General features: G+C 39.9%; 1 protein-coding gene across 1 annotated transcript; it reads left to right on the top strand.

Annotated features, from left to right (window-relative positions):
• Nucleotides 1–251: 251 nt before the first annotated feature.
• On the top strand, nucleotides 252–20,090 carry sepsecs (Sep (O-phosphoserine) tRNA:Sec (selenocysteine) tRNA synthase). Its single transcript, NM_001004947.2, is given in 10 exon segments — nucleotides 252–435; nucleotides 3,869–4,023; nucleotides 5,653–5,771; nucleotides 5,866–6,024; nucleotides 6,870–7,023; nucleotides 9,350–9,452; nucleotides 10,936–11,157; nucleotides 14,566–14,659; nucleotides 16,270–16,360; nucleotides 19,279–20,090. Coding segments are annotated over 10 exon segments (1,521 nt in total). The 5' UTR covers nucleotides 252–321; the 3' UTR covers nucleotides 19,589–20,090.
• Nucleotides 20,091–20,755: the final 665 nt, after the last annotated feature.

Raw genomic sequence — 20,755 nt, 5'->3', positions numbered from 1 at the left:
CGCTCTCTTTCACAACAACCCAGCGCGACCGCATACGTTGCACTGACTTCTAGAACCCCTGCGCGCACTATTTAAGCAATACGCTGCGGCTCACGCCTCGTTATGGTTTCTAACGCCAATCATACTCTGCCGTAATTTACGCAAGAGGGTGGTACGTTGCTAGGGCAACTGTGGCACCCACCCCTTACACTCTCTCAGGTGATTGGCTATGATGCTCCCGGTTTAGACCAGTGCCCTGGCTTGAGTGAGTGCGCAATGTCCATGCTCTCTTTCTGATCTACGCTGTGTCCATTGCCACCTTTACTCACTTCATTGCCCAGAATGGAACACGAGAGTTTTAAAGCCAGTGAGCGACTTGTCACTCCGGCATATATACGGCAGGGCAGAGAGGCCAGGCGAATGCATGAACAGCTTGTGCGGCAGCTAGTGGAACAGGTAATGTGGCTGCTGCCGTGTGACAGGGCATTCGCGGGGCATCCTGGGATTTGTAGTCATTTTGCTGAATGAACATTTAAGACTGTAGTGGGCTCTTCTACATAACAGATTGAGGGGGAATGCTTGTAGTAACATTATGATGCTGTCTGGAGTTTATAAGCAACTTGGGGCCATACTATTTCTTTGCATATTTTTAGATTGTAAGCTCTGTTGAGCAGGGTCATTTTTCCCTCTTATATCTATGTGTAGTTTGATATGTATACCTCCCTGTTGTACAGCACTGTTGAATATGTTGGTGTTTTTATAAATACAGTGAAAACTGAATTTTACATACCCTGATTTTAAGTTTTCTGGCATTTGAAACTGTTTTTCTGTGGTCCCATTAAAGCGGACCTGTCACCTTAAGAAATAATTTCAAATTGTTTTCTATAGTGTTTGGCAAGCAAAATAAACTTTACTTACACTATATCAATTATTTTAATCTTATTTTCTTCAGCCTTGGAATTCACAATTGCAGCAAGCAGGCAGGGGCCATTTTATGGATACTGTTATCAAAGCAGGCTTTGCATCCTGCCAAAATCTTGTTTCTGTGCCAGTATGGGGGACCTGATGCCCATGTCCATGCACTGGTTACATAATTACATGGTGAGGAGGGAGGGGGAATGTGAGGAGTGCAGCAAAATCTAAGACGTTCTGAATTGAAAGTGAAAGTAACTGTCTGCCCCACCTCTATGCCAAAGGCATAGAGGCGGGGCAGGCAATATATGATTGACAGCTGGGATTTTAAAATGCCTTTATAATGGGTATGGATGTGGTAATAAAAAAATATTTTGAGTTTCATGTTTAATTTGAAAAGGGCTTTTATTATACAGCTTTTTATGTCTGAGTGACAGGTCCTCTTTAATATACAGTGGTGTGAAAAACTATTTGCCCCCTTCCTGATTTCTTATTCTTTTGCATGTTTGTCACACAAAATGTTTCTGATCATCAAACACATTTAACTATTAGTCAAAAATAACACAAGTTAACACAAAATGCAGTTTTTAAATGAGGGTTTTTATTATTTAGGGAGAAAAAAAAATCCAAACCTACATGGCCCTGTGTGAAAAAGTAATTGCCCCCTGAACCTAATAACTGGTTGGGCCACCCTTAGCAGCAATAACTGCAATCAAGCGTTTGCGATAACTTGCAATGAGTCTTTTACAGCGCTCTGGAGGAATTTTGGCCCGCTCATCTTTGCAGAATTGTTGTAATTCAGCTTTATTTGAGGGTTTTCTAGCATGAACCGCCTTTTTAAGGTCATGCCACAACATCTCAATAGGATTCAGGTCAGGACTTTGACTAGGCCACTCCAAAGTCTTCATTTTGTTTTTCTTCAGCCATTCAGAGGTGGATTTGCTGGTGTGTTTTGGGTCATTGTCCTGCTGCAGCACCCAAGATCGCTTCAGCTTGAGTTGACGAACAGATGGCCGGACATTCTCCTTCAGGATTTTTTGGTAGACAGTAGAATTCATGGTTCCCTCTATCACAGCAAGCCTTCCAGGTCCTGAACCAGCAAAACAACCCCAGACCATCACACTACCACCACCATATTTTACTGTTGGTATGATGTTCTTTTCTGAAATGCTGTGTTACTTTTACGCCAGATGTAACGGGACACGCACCTTCCAAAAACTTCAACTTTTGTCTCGTCGGTCCACAAGGTATTTTCCCAAAAGTCTTGGCAATCATTGAGATGTTTTTTAGCAAAATTGAGACGAGCCTTAATGTTCTTTTTGCTTAAAAGTGGTTTGCGCCTTGGAAATCTGCCATGCAGGCCGTTTTTGCCCAGTCTCTTTCTTATGGTGGAGTCGTGAACTCTGACCTTAATTGAGGCAAGTGAGGCCTGCAGTTCTTTAGATGTTGTCCTGGGGTCTTTTGTGGCCTCTCGGATGAGTTGTCTCTGCGCTCTTAGGGTAATTTTGGTCGGCCGGCCACGCCTGGGAAGGTTCACCACTGTTCTATGTTTTTGCCATTTGTGGATAATGGCTCTCACTGTGGTTCGCTGGAGTCCCAAAGCTTTAGAAATGGCTTTATAACCTTTACCAGACTGATAGATCTCAATTACTTTTGTTCTCAGTTGTTCCTCAATTTCTTTGGATCTTGGCATGATGTCTAGCTTTTGAGGTGCTTTTGGTCTACTTCTCTGTGTCAGGTAGCTCCTATTTAAGTGATTTCTTGATTGAAACAGGTGTGGCAGTATTCAGGCCTGGGGGTGACTACAGAAATTGAACTCAGGTGTGATAAACCACAGTTAAGTTATTTTTTAACAAGGGGGGCAATCACTTTTTCACACAGGGCCATGTAGATTTGGAGTTTTTTTTCTCCCTTAATAACGTAAACCTTCATTTAAAAACTGCATTTTGTGTTCAATTATGTTATCTTTGACTAATAGTTAACGGTTTTTGATGAGCAGAAACGTTTAAGTGTGACAAACATGCAAAAGAATAAGAAATCAGGAAGGGGGCAAATAGTTTTTCACACCACTGTATAATGCATAATACATTTCACTAAGTTTATTTTTTTCTTGGATTTTACACTTATTTTCTTCTGGGCCCCTGAACAGGGGTTCTGCTGTACAAAATTATGAGAATAAAAAAATCTGGATAGATCTACTTGGACGGCCTAGCACCAATACAGCTAGGGTTGCCACCTTTATAAAATAAGTATACTGGCCTGGCTGGGCAGGCTGTGATGTCAAGTGGGTGGAGTTGTGATACAGAGTGGGCAGGGTAGTGATGTTAAGTGGGTGGAGTTGTGATACAGAGTGGGCAGGGTAGTGATGTTAAGTGGGTGGAGTTGTGATACAGAGTGGGCAGGGTAGTGATGTTAAGTGGGTGAAGTTATGATACAGAGTGGGCAGGGTAGTGATGTTAAGTGGGTGGAGTTGTGATACAGAGTGGGCAGGGTAGTGATGTTAAGTGGGTGGAGTTGTGATACAGAGTGGGCAGGGTAATGATGTTAAGTGGGTGGAGTTGTGATACAGAGTGGGCAGGGTAGTGATGTTAAGTGGGCGGAGTTGTGATACAGAGTGGGCAGGGTAGTGAGGTTGAGGGGGCTGGTTGTCGCATTAAGGGGCTGGAGTGTGTCATCAAGTAAGGAAGCGCAGAAAAAATGGGCAGATTGGGGGCCATCCACATTAACTATTTATTAAAAATTTACCAGCAAGTATTACAATGACATTTTTTGACTTAACTATGTTACTATGTAAGTATATTGCTGTTAAATTTGAAATACCAGCCCCGGCCTTGGCTGGTATTTTTTACTGCTTAGGTTGGTGAAATACCAGCAAATGGCAACCCTACATACAACTTGCTTGTCTGTGCAATGGCCATATAACCAAGGTTACGTAAAAGGGGTACACTAACTTTATTCTCTTTTCTTTGTCCTCCAGGGTAAGTGTCCCAAAGAGCCATGGGATGAGAGCACAATTGAAATCTTCCTCAATGAACTTGCAGTCATGGACAGCAACAATTTTCTTGGCAACTGTGGTGTTGGAGAGAGAGAAGGGAGAGTTGCCTCTGGAATGGTTTCCCGTCGACATTATCGGTATTCTGCAAACCTTCTTAGCCTGTGTATAAGGGACCTGTTTCACCAACAATTCCAAATGCTCTTTATAGACTTGTAGATTATTTGCAAATGTGTAGCAACTGCAGATACAATATTTCTCAGTAGCAAACTAATTCTTTTATAAATCGTATCTGTCCAACTCGCAAAGCAGCCTTGCTCTTTGTGTTTTCATGTATGAAATGAATTGTATTCCTTATGAGGGGAAATCATTTAAACTTTAATGGTAGCAAAGCCAAAAGGCACTGGGTGTGGTAGCGTTTTGTTGGGCACCCCCATTAGAGTTGCTACCTTCTCACCTGGGGATGTGACGCCATCTTTTCTGTGGTATCTTATGTCCCTTGCAATGTCACAAGGCCCACCAGGGACTGCATTAAATGAAAAGTAACACTAAAAAGTAAAAAATCTATTCTACGATGCCCCAATAATTGCCCTATCCTGCAAACCATTTATTATTTTGAATGCTTTATTAGAAAATACCTGTTAAAACTTGGCTTCCTGTCATTTGAAAAAAGGCGATACGGCGATGCAGGGGAAAGTATCAGGGGAAGCATCCACTATGCGACGATCGATTGATCGAGCCTAGCCTTGCTTCTGCATAGGAAGGAGTCAGGCTAGGATCGATCAATCGATTGCCGCATAGTGGATGCTTCCCCTGATACTTCCCCTGCATCGCCTTTTTTCAAATGACCGGAAGCCAAGTTTTAACAGGTATTTTCTATTAAAGCATTCAAAATAATGAATGGTTTGCAGGATAGGGTAGTTATTGTGCTGGGTAGAATAGATTTTTTACTTAAAAATTTTTAGTGTTACTTTTCCTTTTAACATTGTCCTGCCACACAGGGGCCACAGGAATCACACTTTTGCAGCCTTAGATGAGTCGGTCGTTGCCACGTGAGAGAGACAACCCTTGGGTTTGTATGCAAATAGCTTGCAGTTGGCGCGTATACACAAAAGAGCAAACATTTTGGATATCTGATGGATTTATTTTTCTCATTTTTTACTGGAGCTTACTGAGATGAGTTAAAAATGTGTGTGAATACCAAAGTGCATTTCTAAGCAGAACTACTATACATTAAGTTAGTGAATAAAGCTTAAAACTAAAGAAACATAAATACACATGGGCTCATTTAAGAATCCAAGCGCAGCATGCAAAAAAGGGCCACAGTGCTGTATTAATACAGGACGGGTGAGGGGAGGCACATTGCTCCCTACCCGCCCATACCTTGCATGTTATTTACACACACAAGGTACAGAGTGCCAGGAGGCTCAGGGCCCTATCTTTGCTGCTTAACCTAAGGCAGAAGGTAAGTACAGGGCTAGCTACACCTGCGACAGTTGCACTTGTCACGGAGCAGAGGGCACAAGTACTCCTAGAATGAGCACTAAAGGCCAAGAATGAAGTCAGTATGCCCAAAGCCCACAATGAAACAGTTGAGTTAATAATAGGGGCATTGGAGTACATTGGTTTGTGTCTAATGGTCTTTATTTTCTGGCTACGTTTATTACTGAATGCAAATTAATGATACTGTTTAAATATTTTTCAGTTATAACTGTTTTGTACAATTACTTTTAAATAGTATTTTCTTTATCTCCCCGTTCTTAATTCAGGCTGATCCACGGGATTGGACGGTCAGGAGATATTTCAGCCATCCAGCCAAAGGCTGCGGGCTCGAGTGTTCTAAATAAGCTCACAAACTCGATGGTGCTGGATATAATAAGATTAGCCGGTATGTAAAGTTGAGACCAAATAGAGGCTACAAATATCTGTGGACAGAATGTAGAAAGTAAGTTTTGTAATCGCCTTTTATTTCAAAATCCTAGGCGTGCGAACAGCAAGCAGTTGTTTTGTTGTACCCATGGCAACTGGGATGAGTTTAACCCTTTGCTTCCTTACTCTCCGGCACAAGAGACCAAAGGCAAAATATATAATCTGGCCGAGAATAGATCAGAAATCCTGCTTCAAATCTATGATCACGGCAGGTAAGAGTCACTGTTTGTTGTCTGCATCATTTGAAATCTTGGCAGGGGAGGAGGGACGATGTTACAAATTGTAACAACTTCTCCGCAGTTTACAGACTACATGCAGGAACTACATAACACACAATGCATTGTACTGTAATGTTCCTTGCCTTATTTACATCACATATGTAAGGAGTTGTGAGATTGGGAGGATGCAGGCTGAAGGAAGGCTAAGGACAGTCAATTTACTGTTACATTTTATTTGAGTCTCAAAGTAGTCAGCCAGATCAGCGGATGAACAGGGGGAGGGGCTTAGGGAACTGTTCCAAACCATATTTTTAGATCATGAAAAGGCTTCATATTTTTTAATTGATGTATATTGCAAAGTTGCTTGAAACTATGTTTACTTTTCAAAAAGTTGTGTTTCGGTGGAGTTCCCTTTTAATTTATTGCAGCCTTTCTTCATTTAGTATTGAAGGTGTGCTTGGTGTCTCCTGTTCTACACAGGGCCAGGATCAAATAGAACCATACTGTATATATGACCGTCCGGTTTGGCACATATTCTACTTTTGATATTGCTAATGCTTGTCTCTATAGCTGTGTGTTCTGTGGGTTGTTGTTTCAGATTGAAAGCAATACTTGGTTTAGATTGGAAGCTCTTTACAGCAGGGCACCTGTGTTATACTGTACCCCCTTGTTTATTGATTTTTATTCCTGTTTGTTATCAATTAACATAGAGCAATTCATATCTTGCTGCATCTATATAAGCTAAAGATGATGACATATCACATTGGACTTTACACCTTGATATAAATGCACTATGTAAAAAATAATATATATTTCAACATAAAAGTCTCTCTCTGAAGGTTTCGAACCTGTGGTGATAGAGAATGTGCTGGAAGGAGATGAACTGCGTACAGACCTTGATGCTGTAGAAGCCAAAATCACAGAACTTGGAGCAGAAAATATCCTGTGTGTACACTCTACTACTTCCTGCTTTGCTCCCCGGGTACCCGACAGGTAAGAACAAAATTCAGAATGGTGTTTTTTAATTTTCCCGTACAGTTATGTGATCTATTATCCAGAATGCTTAGGACCTGGGGTTTTCTGGATAAGGGATCTTTCCATAATTTGGATCATCATACCAGTACCTTAAGTTTGATAAAAATTAATTTAAACATGATTAAACCCAAATGAATAAGGATTAATTATATCTTTAGTTTGGATCAAGTACAAGGTACTGTTTTATTATTACAGAGAAAAAGGGAATCATTTAACCATTAAATAACCCCAATAGGGCTGTTCTGCCCCCAATAAGGGGTAATTATATCTTAGTTGGGATCAAGTACAGGTACTGTTTTATTATTACAGAGAAAAGGGAATCATTTAACCATGAAGTAAAACCAATAGGACTGTTCTGCCGCCAATAAGGGGTAATTATATCTTAATTGGGATCAAGTACAGGTACTGTTTTATTATTACAGAGAAAAAGGGAATCATTTAACCATTAAGTAAAACCAATAGGACTGTTCTGCCGCCAATAAGGGGTAATTATATCTTAATTGGGATCAAGTACAGGTACTGTTTTATTATTACAGAGAAAAGGGAATCATTTAACCATTAATTAAACCCAATAGGGCTGTTCTGCCCCCAATAAGGGGTAATTATATCTTAGTTGGGATCAAGTACAAGGTACTGTTTTATTATTACAGAGATAAAAAAAAAATCATTTATAAAAATGTGAAATATTTGATTATAAATCTATGGGAGATGGTCTTCCCATAATTCGGAGATTTCTTGATAACTGATCCCATACCTGTAATATAAATAAAATTGGCTAACGACATATTAACAATCCCCTGAAAAAGTACTCTTTATATTTTGGGGACCCATATATTTGCTATATATTTGTTTATATTTATGGTCAAAATGTGACATTGGCATTTACCACAGAAAAATTCACCCACATTCTATTTATTCCTATTGGATTTTTATAATCATATTTATCCAACGGTGAACATAGGAATGAATAGAAGATAGGTAAGCTTCTTATGTATTAAGATTTAAACTCGCATTTTGATAAATCTGCCCCTAAGTGTTTGTTTTTATTTTCAGAATAGTGACCTTTACAACATTAATATCCAGCATGCAATTTGCCCCAGCCGCTGCTAGTTCATAACAGCCAAATAATGAACTATGATACATAAAGCTTGCCAAATATGCAAATAAACTCTGGAAGGAGAACACCAGTGTGCAGGATTATGCTGCTTATTGCATTTATTCATGTGCTGTGACATGTTCGGGCACAACCGCCATTTATCAAGTAATCATTGTGCCCAAAACATGTCACAACATATGAAAAAATGAAATAAACAGCATAATCCTCTACACTGATATTCTCCTTCCAGATCTAGATTTGGATATAACACATTGCTGCTGGTGGAAGCAAATTTGGAAGATGAAGCATGCAATAGGAACACCTGGGAAAACATTTGAACTTGCTAAATCTATCCTTACACCAGCATCATTGGTTATTGATGCCACTTATGTCAGATGCTTCATTGTATTACTTGCAAGACCATGTAAAGGCATGGGAAATCCACGGACAGTGCAGATTAGTGCACTGTGTCCCCGACCTTGCTAGTCCCCTCTATAGAACTGCGCCCGACCCGACTTCTAAAAAGGAGCGCGCGCTTATAAATTAGAAATCTAGAACCGGGAAGCCGCCAGTGTAAGGTCGTGTGCGGGGAGGGCAAGCAGGAAAACTCGACTCCAACCTGCCTGCCACGCGAAAATGTAGTGCAGTGGTCGGTCCGAACCTGCCCTATTGGGCCGGTCCCACACATCACTATTGCAGATATTGTACTATAAATATCCTGCTGGCACTTATTGGAGCACTTCCTGATCTACAACGCTGAGCATTAATGCCAAACCTAGCCCCTACTCCCGGTGCAGACCATATGTGAAGGCAACTTCACGCGACCTTGGAAACCGAAGCAATAGAATAGAGCTTTCCACCAGCAACTTCTATTGTTGCTTGTGGAAAGCTATTTCAGAGCAGTTACTCCATGGGTTCTTAACCAAAAGGATATGGACAATTATTTTTTGCACTAGAACAACTTGATTCATTGCAGAAAATAAATTGTAAAAAGAAAAAAATATCAAATGATCAATAATGTTTCACAGAGTGGTATCTATTGCTACCATTCAGTAAAAATTAGCAATAGGACCCTGTGTTTTTTGTTGCAGGTACCATAAAATTAAATATACTTAACTGTCATGTTATGTATGCATTCTTTACTGATTTTGTGTTTTTATTTTGTGTTGTATTTATTGTGTTTTTTAGGGTGGAAGAATTGGCAGTAATCTGCAAAAAGTATGAAATCCCACACGTTGTGAACAATGCTTATGGTGTTCAGTCTTCAAAATGTATGCATCTTATCCAGCAGGTATTGTAACCTGTATGAATGCCCATAATGCTGGGATAGTGATTGGGGAAAGAGAACTTAGAAGCTGAGGAAGCACCTTTTATTCCTCTGTTCTGTATATAAAACATTAGGGGTGATGAAGGTGCTGCTCATAAGGGCAGTGACGCATTGCTTTGACTGCCCACCCACTTCCCTCAGCTGATGGTACACAGTATAGTTTGGCATACACTGATCATCATACAAAGGGGTAACCCCCCAACTCAGCAGAGCAACTGGATTTATCAGCAGGTTTCTGGTGGCCGGCCAAGGGGAATTTTTTGTTTTTTAAAGGCATTTGATTGTCAACCACCCCCAAACCTGCCACATAGGTGTGGGCCCTAAAGTGCGGAACTGGCTGCAAATCACTAGCATGTTGCCTAAACCTAGCCTGGAGCTCATAAGGATAGTGGCACAAAGGGAGATTAGTCACCCGCGGTTAAAACTCTGCTACCATAGTCGACTTATCTCCCCCAAATGCTTTCGAATCACAGCAAGTAAAACACATTACTTGCAGCAACCTGGCTTAATTGCAGCAAATTGCCTTCCTTCGCATTTTCCTTTGCAGTCTCCTCATCTGCCAGGGCCCTTATGTTGTAGCTTGCTGCATTCAGTGGTCTAGTAAAATAGCCATTAAAGGCAAAATACAGAAGGGTAGAGGTAAAAGAAAGGCAGCAAAATATATATTGGGCCTGTGTCCAACTTAAAGTGGACCTGTCACCCAGACATAAACAGCTGTATAGTAAAAGTCCTTTTCAAATTAAACATGAAACCCAAATTCATTTTTATATTAACACATCCAGACCCATTATAAAGGCATTTAAAAATCACAGCTGTCAATCATATATTGCTTGCCCCACCTCTATGCCTTAGGCATAGAGGCGGGGCAGACAATAACTTTAGCTTTCCGTTCAGCACTACCTAGATGTCACTGCACATCTCACTTTTCCCCTCCCTACTTATTATCTAACTGTGTAGCCAGTACATGGGCACGGGCATCTGGTCCCCCATTCTGGCACATACACAAGATTTTGGCATGATACAAAGTTTGCCTTCATAACAGTGTCCACAAAATGGTGCCTGCCTGCTTACTTTGATTGAGTAATTCCAAGACAGAAGGAAACAAGATTTATATTATTTATATAGAGTAAGTAAAGTTTATTTTGCTCAACTAACAATATAGAAAATAATTTGCAGTTATGTCTTAGAATGACAGGTCCCCTTTAAGAGTGACTAAAATGCCAGTGTAATGTAAATGTTTCTTAATGCTTAGATTAGGTGGGACATTTTAATGATGTAGAATGCTTATGCATGTTTCCGCTTTACATAAAGCAAATATCAACTACTGTTGTAGTTTCTGTATGTTTCTAAATGTTACAAAATAGTGCTTCATATAAGCATGCCTGTCAAGGCCATTCACTGTACTGCAGATTTGTGTGCTTTTACTAAAATCTATTTTGCTCCATAGGGTGCCCGTGTTGGTAGAATCGATGCTTTTGTGCAGAGTTTGGACAAGAATTTTATGGTTCCAGTAGGTGGAGCTGTTATCGCTGGTTTCAGTGATTCATTTGTGCAAGAAATTAGCAAAATGTACCCAGGAAGAGCATCTGCCTCTCCATCATTGGACGTCCTCATAACACTGCTGTCACTTGGCGCAAGTGGATATAATAAGCTCTTGAAAGAAAGAAAGGTAAGCATTTGTGCGAGGAGTAAAACAAGCCTGTTTGCTGTCCAAAGAGGGAGATGAACATTTGTGATTATTTGTGGAATTAACTACACAATCGCCAGCTTTTTTAAAAACATTGAAAAATACCCTCAAGCTAAATACAAATTTACTCAGTGAGTCCATTTTATTTCCCTAGAAAGCTCATTATTTTGCACCTTGTGTTCCTTTTTAATAATAAATTTAAGAAGTAGAGGAGCACCAGCCTGAGCTAGGAGGTAGGCGACTAGAATCTCTGGGGGGGTGCCTGACAGCTTGTCAGCCCCCACTGATTCTACCTTTCCTTCTCTATGAATGCACTGCACACATTTTAGCATTATGTTTGCTATTGATATAACCTATTTCAGTGTTCAGTCAAAATTCCCCACGTGCCTTATTCTAAGGACCCATATCCTGCATTGCCAGATACATGATAAGTCATATGGGTCTGGGTGTTGCAGCAAGATACTTATAAAGACGTCCACGCATGGTGAGAGCCATTTATTGCCACTGATTGTAAAATTACCCTGGACCTGTGGGCAGTTCAGAAGCAAAAGTTTTCAGAAAAATTGACAAATTGCATTGTTCGTCTATCCAGACACTTATCTGATCCCCTTAATTTGTAAAGTGTATCATAGATTGCACACCCTAATGTGGTAATCTGACAACAAGAGTCCAACCATGAGGGCTGCATCTCTCATAGTCTTTGAATGATTAACTTTTATATTACTAATTGCTATTTAGTTTATATTAACTTATACTATTTAACTGTTGCAGTATGGCATTTCCCGTTCTTGTTTATTAACAAAGCTCTGGTTATTTTACTGAATTTTGCTTAAAGGAGAAGGAAAGGCTAATAAAGAGTTAATCTCAAGATGCAGGCATACCTTCAATTCTCTCAATAGTGCCCTTAAGTCTCCCCATATTTTCTCCTCCTAGGAAAAAAAAACGCTGAGCTCTGTAAAGAAAGTTCCCATAATGCCTCGCTCCTGCACCAAGTCCAAGACCGGTGTACATGCTGATTGGCTCAGATCCACATTCCTAATGGGGGAGGAGGGAGTTCTTAGCATTCTTGAGGTGGTGGGGGGAGCAGAAGAGGGGAGAGAGGAGAGAACTGCGTGTCTCTGGTACAGGAAAACAAAGACAACATATCCTGTTTCTTTTGACAGAGAACTCAGTGCAGCGTTTCTGTGAGTGCTTATGGCTGTATTTACATAGACCTTTCTGATAAAGCTTACTTAGTTTTTACCTTTCCTTCTCCTTTAAAAAAAATAATGAAGATAAATAGGTAATATACCTGAAAAGTTAGAAATCTAATCATAGGGAGAGGGTGTAACTATGGTCATGTGGTGCCCTAAGGCAGAAAAATAAACTTCCTTTTATGGTCCTGACCTTTTTTCGATCTGTCCTTGACTTTAAAAATGGTTTGATCCTGAGAATCAGTTGATACAGGGAACACACAAGATCATTTGTTTTCATGTTTATTTTATCTTCTTTCGATCAAATTTAGCTGCTTCCGCTTCTGAGCATTCAACTATTTGACATTCCATTTGTAATGCAAGAAAATGCTATACTTTGTTTTTCCTGGATTCGCCAATTGTTCATCAGAATAGAAATTGAGTTAAATTTAGTACATAAAAAATCAATACAGCTGCCGTGTCGTTTCTCTGAAATAAGACCTCGTGGAGTATATTTGCTTGGGGTACTGTTACGTTCTGCTCCAGAAAGGAGCCTGTTATTGATTTGACCCCAGAAAAACACACCGAGCCCAAAAGCTCTATTAATCTCTTCTGCATGGAATTGAATTTCCATCTGTGTGCAAGAGAAAATCGGGTGCATGTATGTTGGGCGGGGGTGGTGAGCAGCAAAGTTATTTTCACAGATAGAAATGGAGGAGTCAGTGATTGATAGAGATGGCTTGGTATTCCCTTCCTCTAATAAACAAACTGATAACTAATGCGCTGTATCGATGAGCTGACGCAAAGACAGGCTTCATGGAGTCTCCGGTCAGCTGAAGGTGAAGGCACAATTATGATTTTATCCACAGGATATCTGATTTGGCATAGCAAGTGGTTTCTATTGCCCTTTTTAGACCAATTAGATGTAACTAGTGTGGCTGACTGTACATAAATAATATGTTTTATTGCGTGTTTGTCTAAATTGTATTGTATAGCTGGGGAACATTAGGCTTAAGACAATTATCTAAAGTATTGGCCCATGTCCTGCTGAGAAGCCGCTTTAGCAGGGGAAATTTTCACTTTGGACATATCCAGTAGGATCGTAGGATGGTCTTTTAAAAACAGGCCATTCAAGGTGACAAATCAAGTCCAGATGGACAGACAAGTCCAAAAGAGCTTACCAAATCGGGGCTTTTGTGTCCACCACCAGTAAAATAATGATTTTTCATGAAAGAAAAAAAAAATTTCCATGCAAAACTAATACATCCAGGGTTCAGATGCTGGTAATGGTAAAACTGGTTATATAGGAGCAGGTTTAACACTTTCATGACACCTTACAGAGAGATCACTTTACTTTGTTATAGCTCTATTCCATTCATTTGAATCAAGTAAAGTTGACCCTCACACACACGTTTTTGTTTAATCCATGAAAAGATATATGTCTCTACTATACATTACTGTGCAGTAGTGACAGGACACCACTCATGTCTGTCCCCGATACCAACGTTTGACTGTACATCATAAAACTCTGTCTCCCCTGGGACCCGCCTGAGGCTTTTACACTCCAATGGGCTGCATTTTGTGCATTGTGCTGAATCACAGGATTTTCACTTCAGTAATATATGAACTAAGATGAATGAAGGTACCGTTGTGAATAGAGAAAGTGTTCTATGGACTAATCGTCTGCATTTGGGCAAGTACTTTGTGTGTCTGTATTGGTCCCCATGGAACAATGACTGAGGGAAAAACACAACCTGCAGGAGAATGACATCTCTATTGATGTGACAGAAAGTCTCCCATAATAAGTTGACCTGCCAGCTGTTGTGCTGTATTCAGGGCTTGTCTTGGTGATACCCAGGTATGCCCATTGGTACCTGTGAACTGTATGAGCAACAGCAAGCAGCAACTGCTAGACTCTACATTTTACCTTTGGAGGCGTTCTTGCTGCAATTAAGTGCCATAAGAAACTTATCTCTGCGTATACAGGTCTACCCAAACCATTTTTTCCTGTGATCATGATTATAACATGTGCTGTCCAATTGAAGGCCCGCAATGTGGAGGGCACATGGGCTCCAGTGACTTTTTTACATATCATTATTCTATTTTGTCTGCCTTGTACACCTGCAGGCCAGTGCTGACCTCCATGATGGGAATCCTTTTATAGAGAGAGAAGCTACATACCCTGAGAAACTTTTTTTTGTTATTTTGACTTTCCTAGGAAATGTTTGTGTACCTATCCAGTGAACTAAAGAAACTGGCCAAAGAGCTCAATGAGAGGCTGCTGGAAACCCCGCACAACCCTATCTCATTGGGTATGTATCATAAATTGCCTGGGTAGCTCTAGTGTTTTACAGCCTGTAATAATAATGATTATATGTATATCTCACAGTAGCCACGTGACAAAGGGCATATTCAAACTGGAGCACAGCTGCCAAAATAACTTCAACTGTGAACACCGTTTGATGCCTTTAGTTGTCCACTGCTTTAAAGTCATATGTCATTAACCCCCATATGCAATAAAAGGAGCTGTTTGCCCAGGAGCAGTAACCCATAGCAACCAATAAAATGTTTGCTGTTAAACAGATTTGGGCTGGAATTTGGCTGAACCTTATGATATAATTGACACGTGCCTATTTTTCTCTTATCATAGTTATCAAATATATGTTGTTAGTGTATGGCTTAATCTTGCAATTACAGCTGCCCCCTTTCTTTTGCAGTGGTTGCCGCTATGAGACATAGGGGCTGATTTACAAACATAGGTGCTAACTTGCACACGTGCAGTTGCCAGTCATCTGAAGGGCTGTTTGTACCAAACACAATTAACAGAGTCTTGTGGGAGACGAGGCCACATTTATGACCAGCAGTTGTGGTCTCACTAAAATTGGTGCAGCCATTGTGCACATTAATTTGTGGAATTAGATTTTTTTAACATAAAGTTTAATATTGTTTGGTGTCATTTTATTGGTTGTTCCATGTATCTCTTCTGTCCCTACCATAATCCTATATACAGTACTGCATGTCTGTGTGTATTCGCTTATGAATAAAGCTGTGTTAATTTAGGCCAACCACATTTAAGATTTCTCCTGTAATGGGGTTAAACAACATGAACAACTGCACAGAAGGATATATTTGTTTAGTAAGTAGCACCCTGTTTGAGCCCATTCCTGCTGTAGAGCCATTATCTGGGGGGAGTCTTTGTGTAAATAACAGTAGCTTATTAGTCCCATTACTCTTTGAATTGTGCTGATAACGCAGATTCACAACCAACTATTTCCTGTAAACTTTACCATAGGGATGTGCAGGCCAGTACAAAATGGATGTATTGATTCTGCCTGACTATTATGTCACATCTAGGGGGAAGTGTCTTACAAATATCATATTCACAACAAAGAAATCCGCACCTTCGTACTGCTTTCAGATTCCCTATTCTATAGATTAAATTTGCACCCAGATACTAAGTTATCCCATCACTACTCTGTTTAAAGGGCAAGTGAAGTCTTTATTGGGCACCCCACTTAATAAAATTATTTACTTTTTACCCCAGGCCATTTCAGTTAAAGGCACCAGGTTGTAGTACTGCTCTACCCTATTTCTTTATTTTCTCAGGGATCTTTTGCGCCATCCTGGGCTGTCACATAGAGGTAATATTGTAACATTTCCGAATTAACTATATTGCACTGTGCTTGCTCAGGAAGTGGGAATGAAAAGGAAGCAGTTTTATTACCTGGGGGTGCCTAACAAATAGCACCTCACTAGTGAATATGACATTCCTTGTCCTTTTATAGAATTGTTTTCAATAAATGTACTGTGCTATAATGCTACATTATTTTAGGCAGTGTATCATGTTGTGTCCAGACAAAGGTTGCCCAACAGTTGGTGTTAGTGCCGTAGCTAAATTCCCTGTTCTTTTTCTCCGCCCTAGCACTCTCACTAACCTCTCTCAGTGAGCAGAGCGGCAGTGCTGTCACACAATTGGGCTCAATGCTATTTACAAGACAAGTATCAGGAGCCAGGTAAGTACCAATATCAGTAATAGCATATTGTGCTCTCTGGTTGATCAAAACATCCCTAGTCAGCCCTGATGGAAAAACCATGGCGGATCAAAACCTTGTCAAAGGTACAAAGTTTACCAAAATTAAGTGTCCACTTGTTAAAGGGACGGTTCACCTTTAACTTATCTTTTGGTGTGTTATAGAATGGCCAAATCTAAGCAACTTATCAATCGGTCTTTATTACTCATAGTTTTTTTAATTATTCTTCTAACTCTTTGCAGCTTTCAAACGGGGGTCACTGACCCCCACAGCCAAAAAACCTATTGCTGAAATTACAGTTTTATTGCTGTTGCTACTTTTTAGGACTTATTTTTCAAGTCATCTCCTATTTATATATCAGTCTTTCATTCAAGCCACTCCCTGGTTGCTAGGGTAATTTGCATTCTAGCTTCGATGTTTATAGTACAGGAACTCCCATTGTTATGGTAGAGAGTCAGTGAGGGCACATGGCTATCTATGTTGTAGGTATGATATTCTAGAAAGTTTGTTGTACCCACTACATGTTTAAGAAAAAATGTTGGGGAATAATGTCGCTAACATATTTTTGCTTATATCATTATAGAAAGAGGTTTTTTTTTTTTTTGGAGCAACACCAATTTGGCAGCATTACCACAAGTCCATAAAATGATCAGATTCCCTCTGTGATTTTGTTGTTCTTGTGTCACTTTTACAGTTTAGAGCCCAGCACTTGTAGAACTGTGTTTTTTACCAACACTTTTGTGAATTTTCCCCCATGGGACCAAACCCAAGCCTACATGGATATGGGGCTAGTGATTGCACTGCTAACCCACTCAAGGGATTTCATTGTATGCAGTAAAAACGCATAGTGAACCATGTAGTACAGCCTCGGGACTTCAGTTGAAAGTCCAATTTGTATTTTTAATACTGAATTTCATTTTCCTATGCAAAAGTGCATGGCGGAAATACTATTCTATTCCTTTCTGTGAAAATAAACGTCAGGGTTAAATTTCATCTGGGTAAATTGACTTGGCAGCAGCATACTTTGCCTTTTGCAAGACTGAATGGTTTTGTTGTCTCTGAAGGCAGTGAAGAAGGTTTCTACTTCAGGGTGAAATGCTCCATTACTCTGAAATGTTCTGTGATTCCCTGTCCAACACTGAACTGCTGTATCTACATGTCAGCCATATCTCAGCATTCAGCAGTATTACAGAAGCCTGTTCAAGCTGAGCTCAAGGTATCAGTTTTCTCCAATGCTGAGAAATACTGGGACTTGTACAAGACTTTTATCTTTTTAAACCAGTGCAGCAGGAGTTGCTTTGTTGGGAGCTACACACAGAATGATTCAAATGGTGCAAAAAGCATAAACATTTTATTTTAGTCTTTTCATTCTATGGCTTATGTATGAAACACTGCAGTGTTATCACAACTTATCACATAAAAAGAGAGGCAACAGATTAAGATTATAGGACATTTGCCCATTGTTTATTTTATATTGGATAGTAAAGCACTCATTTCGAAGTACTGAGCTGTTCTTCATGTGTAGATTTACAGTTTTTAAAATGAAGCTTCCTTTTCTTAAAGGGTAAGTAAGCATTTCATTTTAAAAGCTTAAAAAAGCTCTTAACATCCCCCAGAATAACATACCTTTTTCACTGCAGTCAGTCTTGTGTCCTTTCTAAATCATTAGCAGCTCACCTACAGCTCTTTTAGCTACTACCTAGTGTTGCATGAAGCTCCATTCCCTTTTCTTTGCTGAGCTCTCCTCTCTATGACTGTGAAGACGATCAAAAGAGTGTCTACTGAGCAAGCTTTGTGCCTGTGCTCCAATGGAATCAATCAGGCCTTTTTTTCGCCTTTTTGTCTTCATAGTTAAAGAGACAAGAAGAGCTCGGCAAAGAATAGGGGGCGGAACATCACATTAGACCAGGAAGTAGCTGAAAGAGCTGCAGTTGAGCTGCTCGAAAAATAAATAAGACTGAATAAGAGAGAAAGGTATGTTATTCTGGGCACTATTTATACTAATTTGAAAGAGAAGAAAAAAAAGGTTTACTTATTCTTTAAAGGTTACAAGATAGATGATAATCTGGTCAAATTAGTCATCCTGTACTAGTTCCAACAATATCTTGGATGGCAAAAAGTGTTGACCGAAAATTCCACCCTGTTTGACCTCCAAACTGGGCTTTAATTTCCAGTAAAGGTCCCCATACACAGGGAGATTCTAGCTGCCGATATTGGTCCCTTAGACCGATTCGGCAGCTAATCGGCCCGTGTATGGGCACTCGCGACGGGCCTGGCCGACCGATATCTGGCCTGAAATTCGGCCAGATCTCGATCTGCAGGTTAGAAAATCTAGTCTTATCGAGGACTGCATTGGCTTTTTGATGCGGTCCCCGGACCGACTTTGCCTATGCCCGTCATTATAATTCGATCTGCCCGTGTATGGGGACCTTTACCCATTTCTAGCTAATAATCTCAGAGCCAGGCCAAATCAAGGCACTCCCCTTTGTCCCCAACGGATGTCTTCACAGATATTTATGGCAATTCAATCATTGTTTCTAGTAGTCATGGTCAAAACTCTTTTGTGCCATAAAAGTTCAACTCTATTGGTGAAGTATAATGAGCAGCAGGACATTGCCCAAGTCTGGTAAGCCATAATAACTGATTATGGGTGACTAGGACTTTACCCCTTAAGAATGATGCTTCTTTATCCAGATCTCATTACTTTAAACATTTGGTTGCAAGTGATCTCTCATGCAACAATTATTTCATCCTATTAGTTGAAACATTGAAGACAATTAGTGTGTTTTGGAGGCATTGTACCAAAAATCTTCTTATCAACGCATGTATTGTCATGTAAATGTTTTCTTTCCTTCAGTAAAAGATGAAAGCATCACTGTACACCCATTGTTTTCTCCTAGGGTTGTGCCTCTTGGGACTTCGCAGACAATTAATGGATATGTTTTTAAGGGTTTTATGTCTCACAGCAATAACTATCCTTGCGCTTACCTGAATGCAGCATCTGCCATCGGTATTAAAAAGCAAGATGTTGACATGTTCATCAAAAGGCTTGACAAGTGCCTGAGGCTCTGTAAGAAAGAGAAGCATTTAGCCAAGGATGAACCTAGATGCGCTCAACAAACCACAGAAGATGATGTTGCTGAATTAGCGCAAGGCCTTGGAGACGTTTTACAAGGGGAGACCGCCTCTGAACTGCTATTGAGTGGATAAATGGCGCACATTTAGTTCTGGATTTCAAAGAAACTGCAATGCAGTTAATTAGTTACAAATATAATCAAAGCGTAATACAGAGAGGATAATTAATATTTCATACAATTTTATGTATGCTTAAAATTGCACTAAATATATGAAAAAGATTTCATTGTAGAATCCAAAGTTGGCAACATTTTGTGCTCACTTTGTTTCATACACTTTGTTGTACATTTTCCTTTATCTGCACATCAAACAGAGCAGCCATATCAGTCAGTTACTGTAAAGTTGTGGTTTCCATTGCCTTTAAACTCTGGGACTAATACGCTGTAGAAGATTTGCTGGATTGAAGTCAGTCAGATCAGAAGGGAAATCAAGCGTCCGTGTGCGCCGTATGTAATACTCCTGCCTGATGGAACCATGTTTGGTTTCAGTACAATAGTTTCAGACAGACTGAAGTGCCTTTCATTTTCCTTTTCTCATTGTTCTACTTTGGTGTTCATGTCACAATAAATATATCTAATTCATTTATTTTGTGTGTGTTTTGTACATATTGCAAATCATTATACATTTTCTTACAAATGGATTCCAATATTAGAGTCAACTTAAAAAAAACTTGTATCATCACAAAAAAGAGCTCACCTATTTTAAATATAATCTTAATCTGCATAAATATAATATCTACAGACCTGACTGACGACTTCATGTAAAAACCCAGTTGACACTCAAATATCTGAATAAATGTGCCATTACTAAACAGGGCACAGAGAAGCTGTAGGGCTTGTTTATGTCTGCAGACTCAGTGGGCAACTTCTATTATTTCCCCCAATAAGTTGTGTGTAAAACCACATTCATTAAAGGTACTTACATCAAAATGCACTCCTCGCACAGATATTTCTGTTGGACGGCTAACCTTTAACAAAAACCAAGGTGGGAAGGAGTGTAAGTGTTAGTTTTCCATTATGGCTTGATGTCATCATCAGAGATTGCTCTACAAAGTGACACGTATGCACAGATTATCATGCAGTTCAGTTAAGCTGGCCCTAAACACTGTGATAAAATTGTTTTTGTAGAATATTGGGAACGTGTATGCTGTGTGGTATGTGGCTGGTATCATTTTTTTGATTGTCCATGCCATGTATGATGCATTTGCATTTGAGAAGTCCTTTCTGCAGTACCAACAGTGAC

Source organism: Xenopus tropicalis, chromosome 1 (genome assembly GCF_000004195.4).
Source record: "Xenopus tropicalis strain Nigerian chromosome 1, UCB_Xtro_10.0, whole genome shotgun sequence".
NCBI lineage: Eukaryota > Metazoa > Chordata > Amphibia > Anura > Pipidae > Xenopus > Xenopus tropicalis.
Note: the sequence above shows the minus strand (reverse complement) of the source record. Positions and strands in the feature narration are given on the sequence as shown.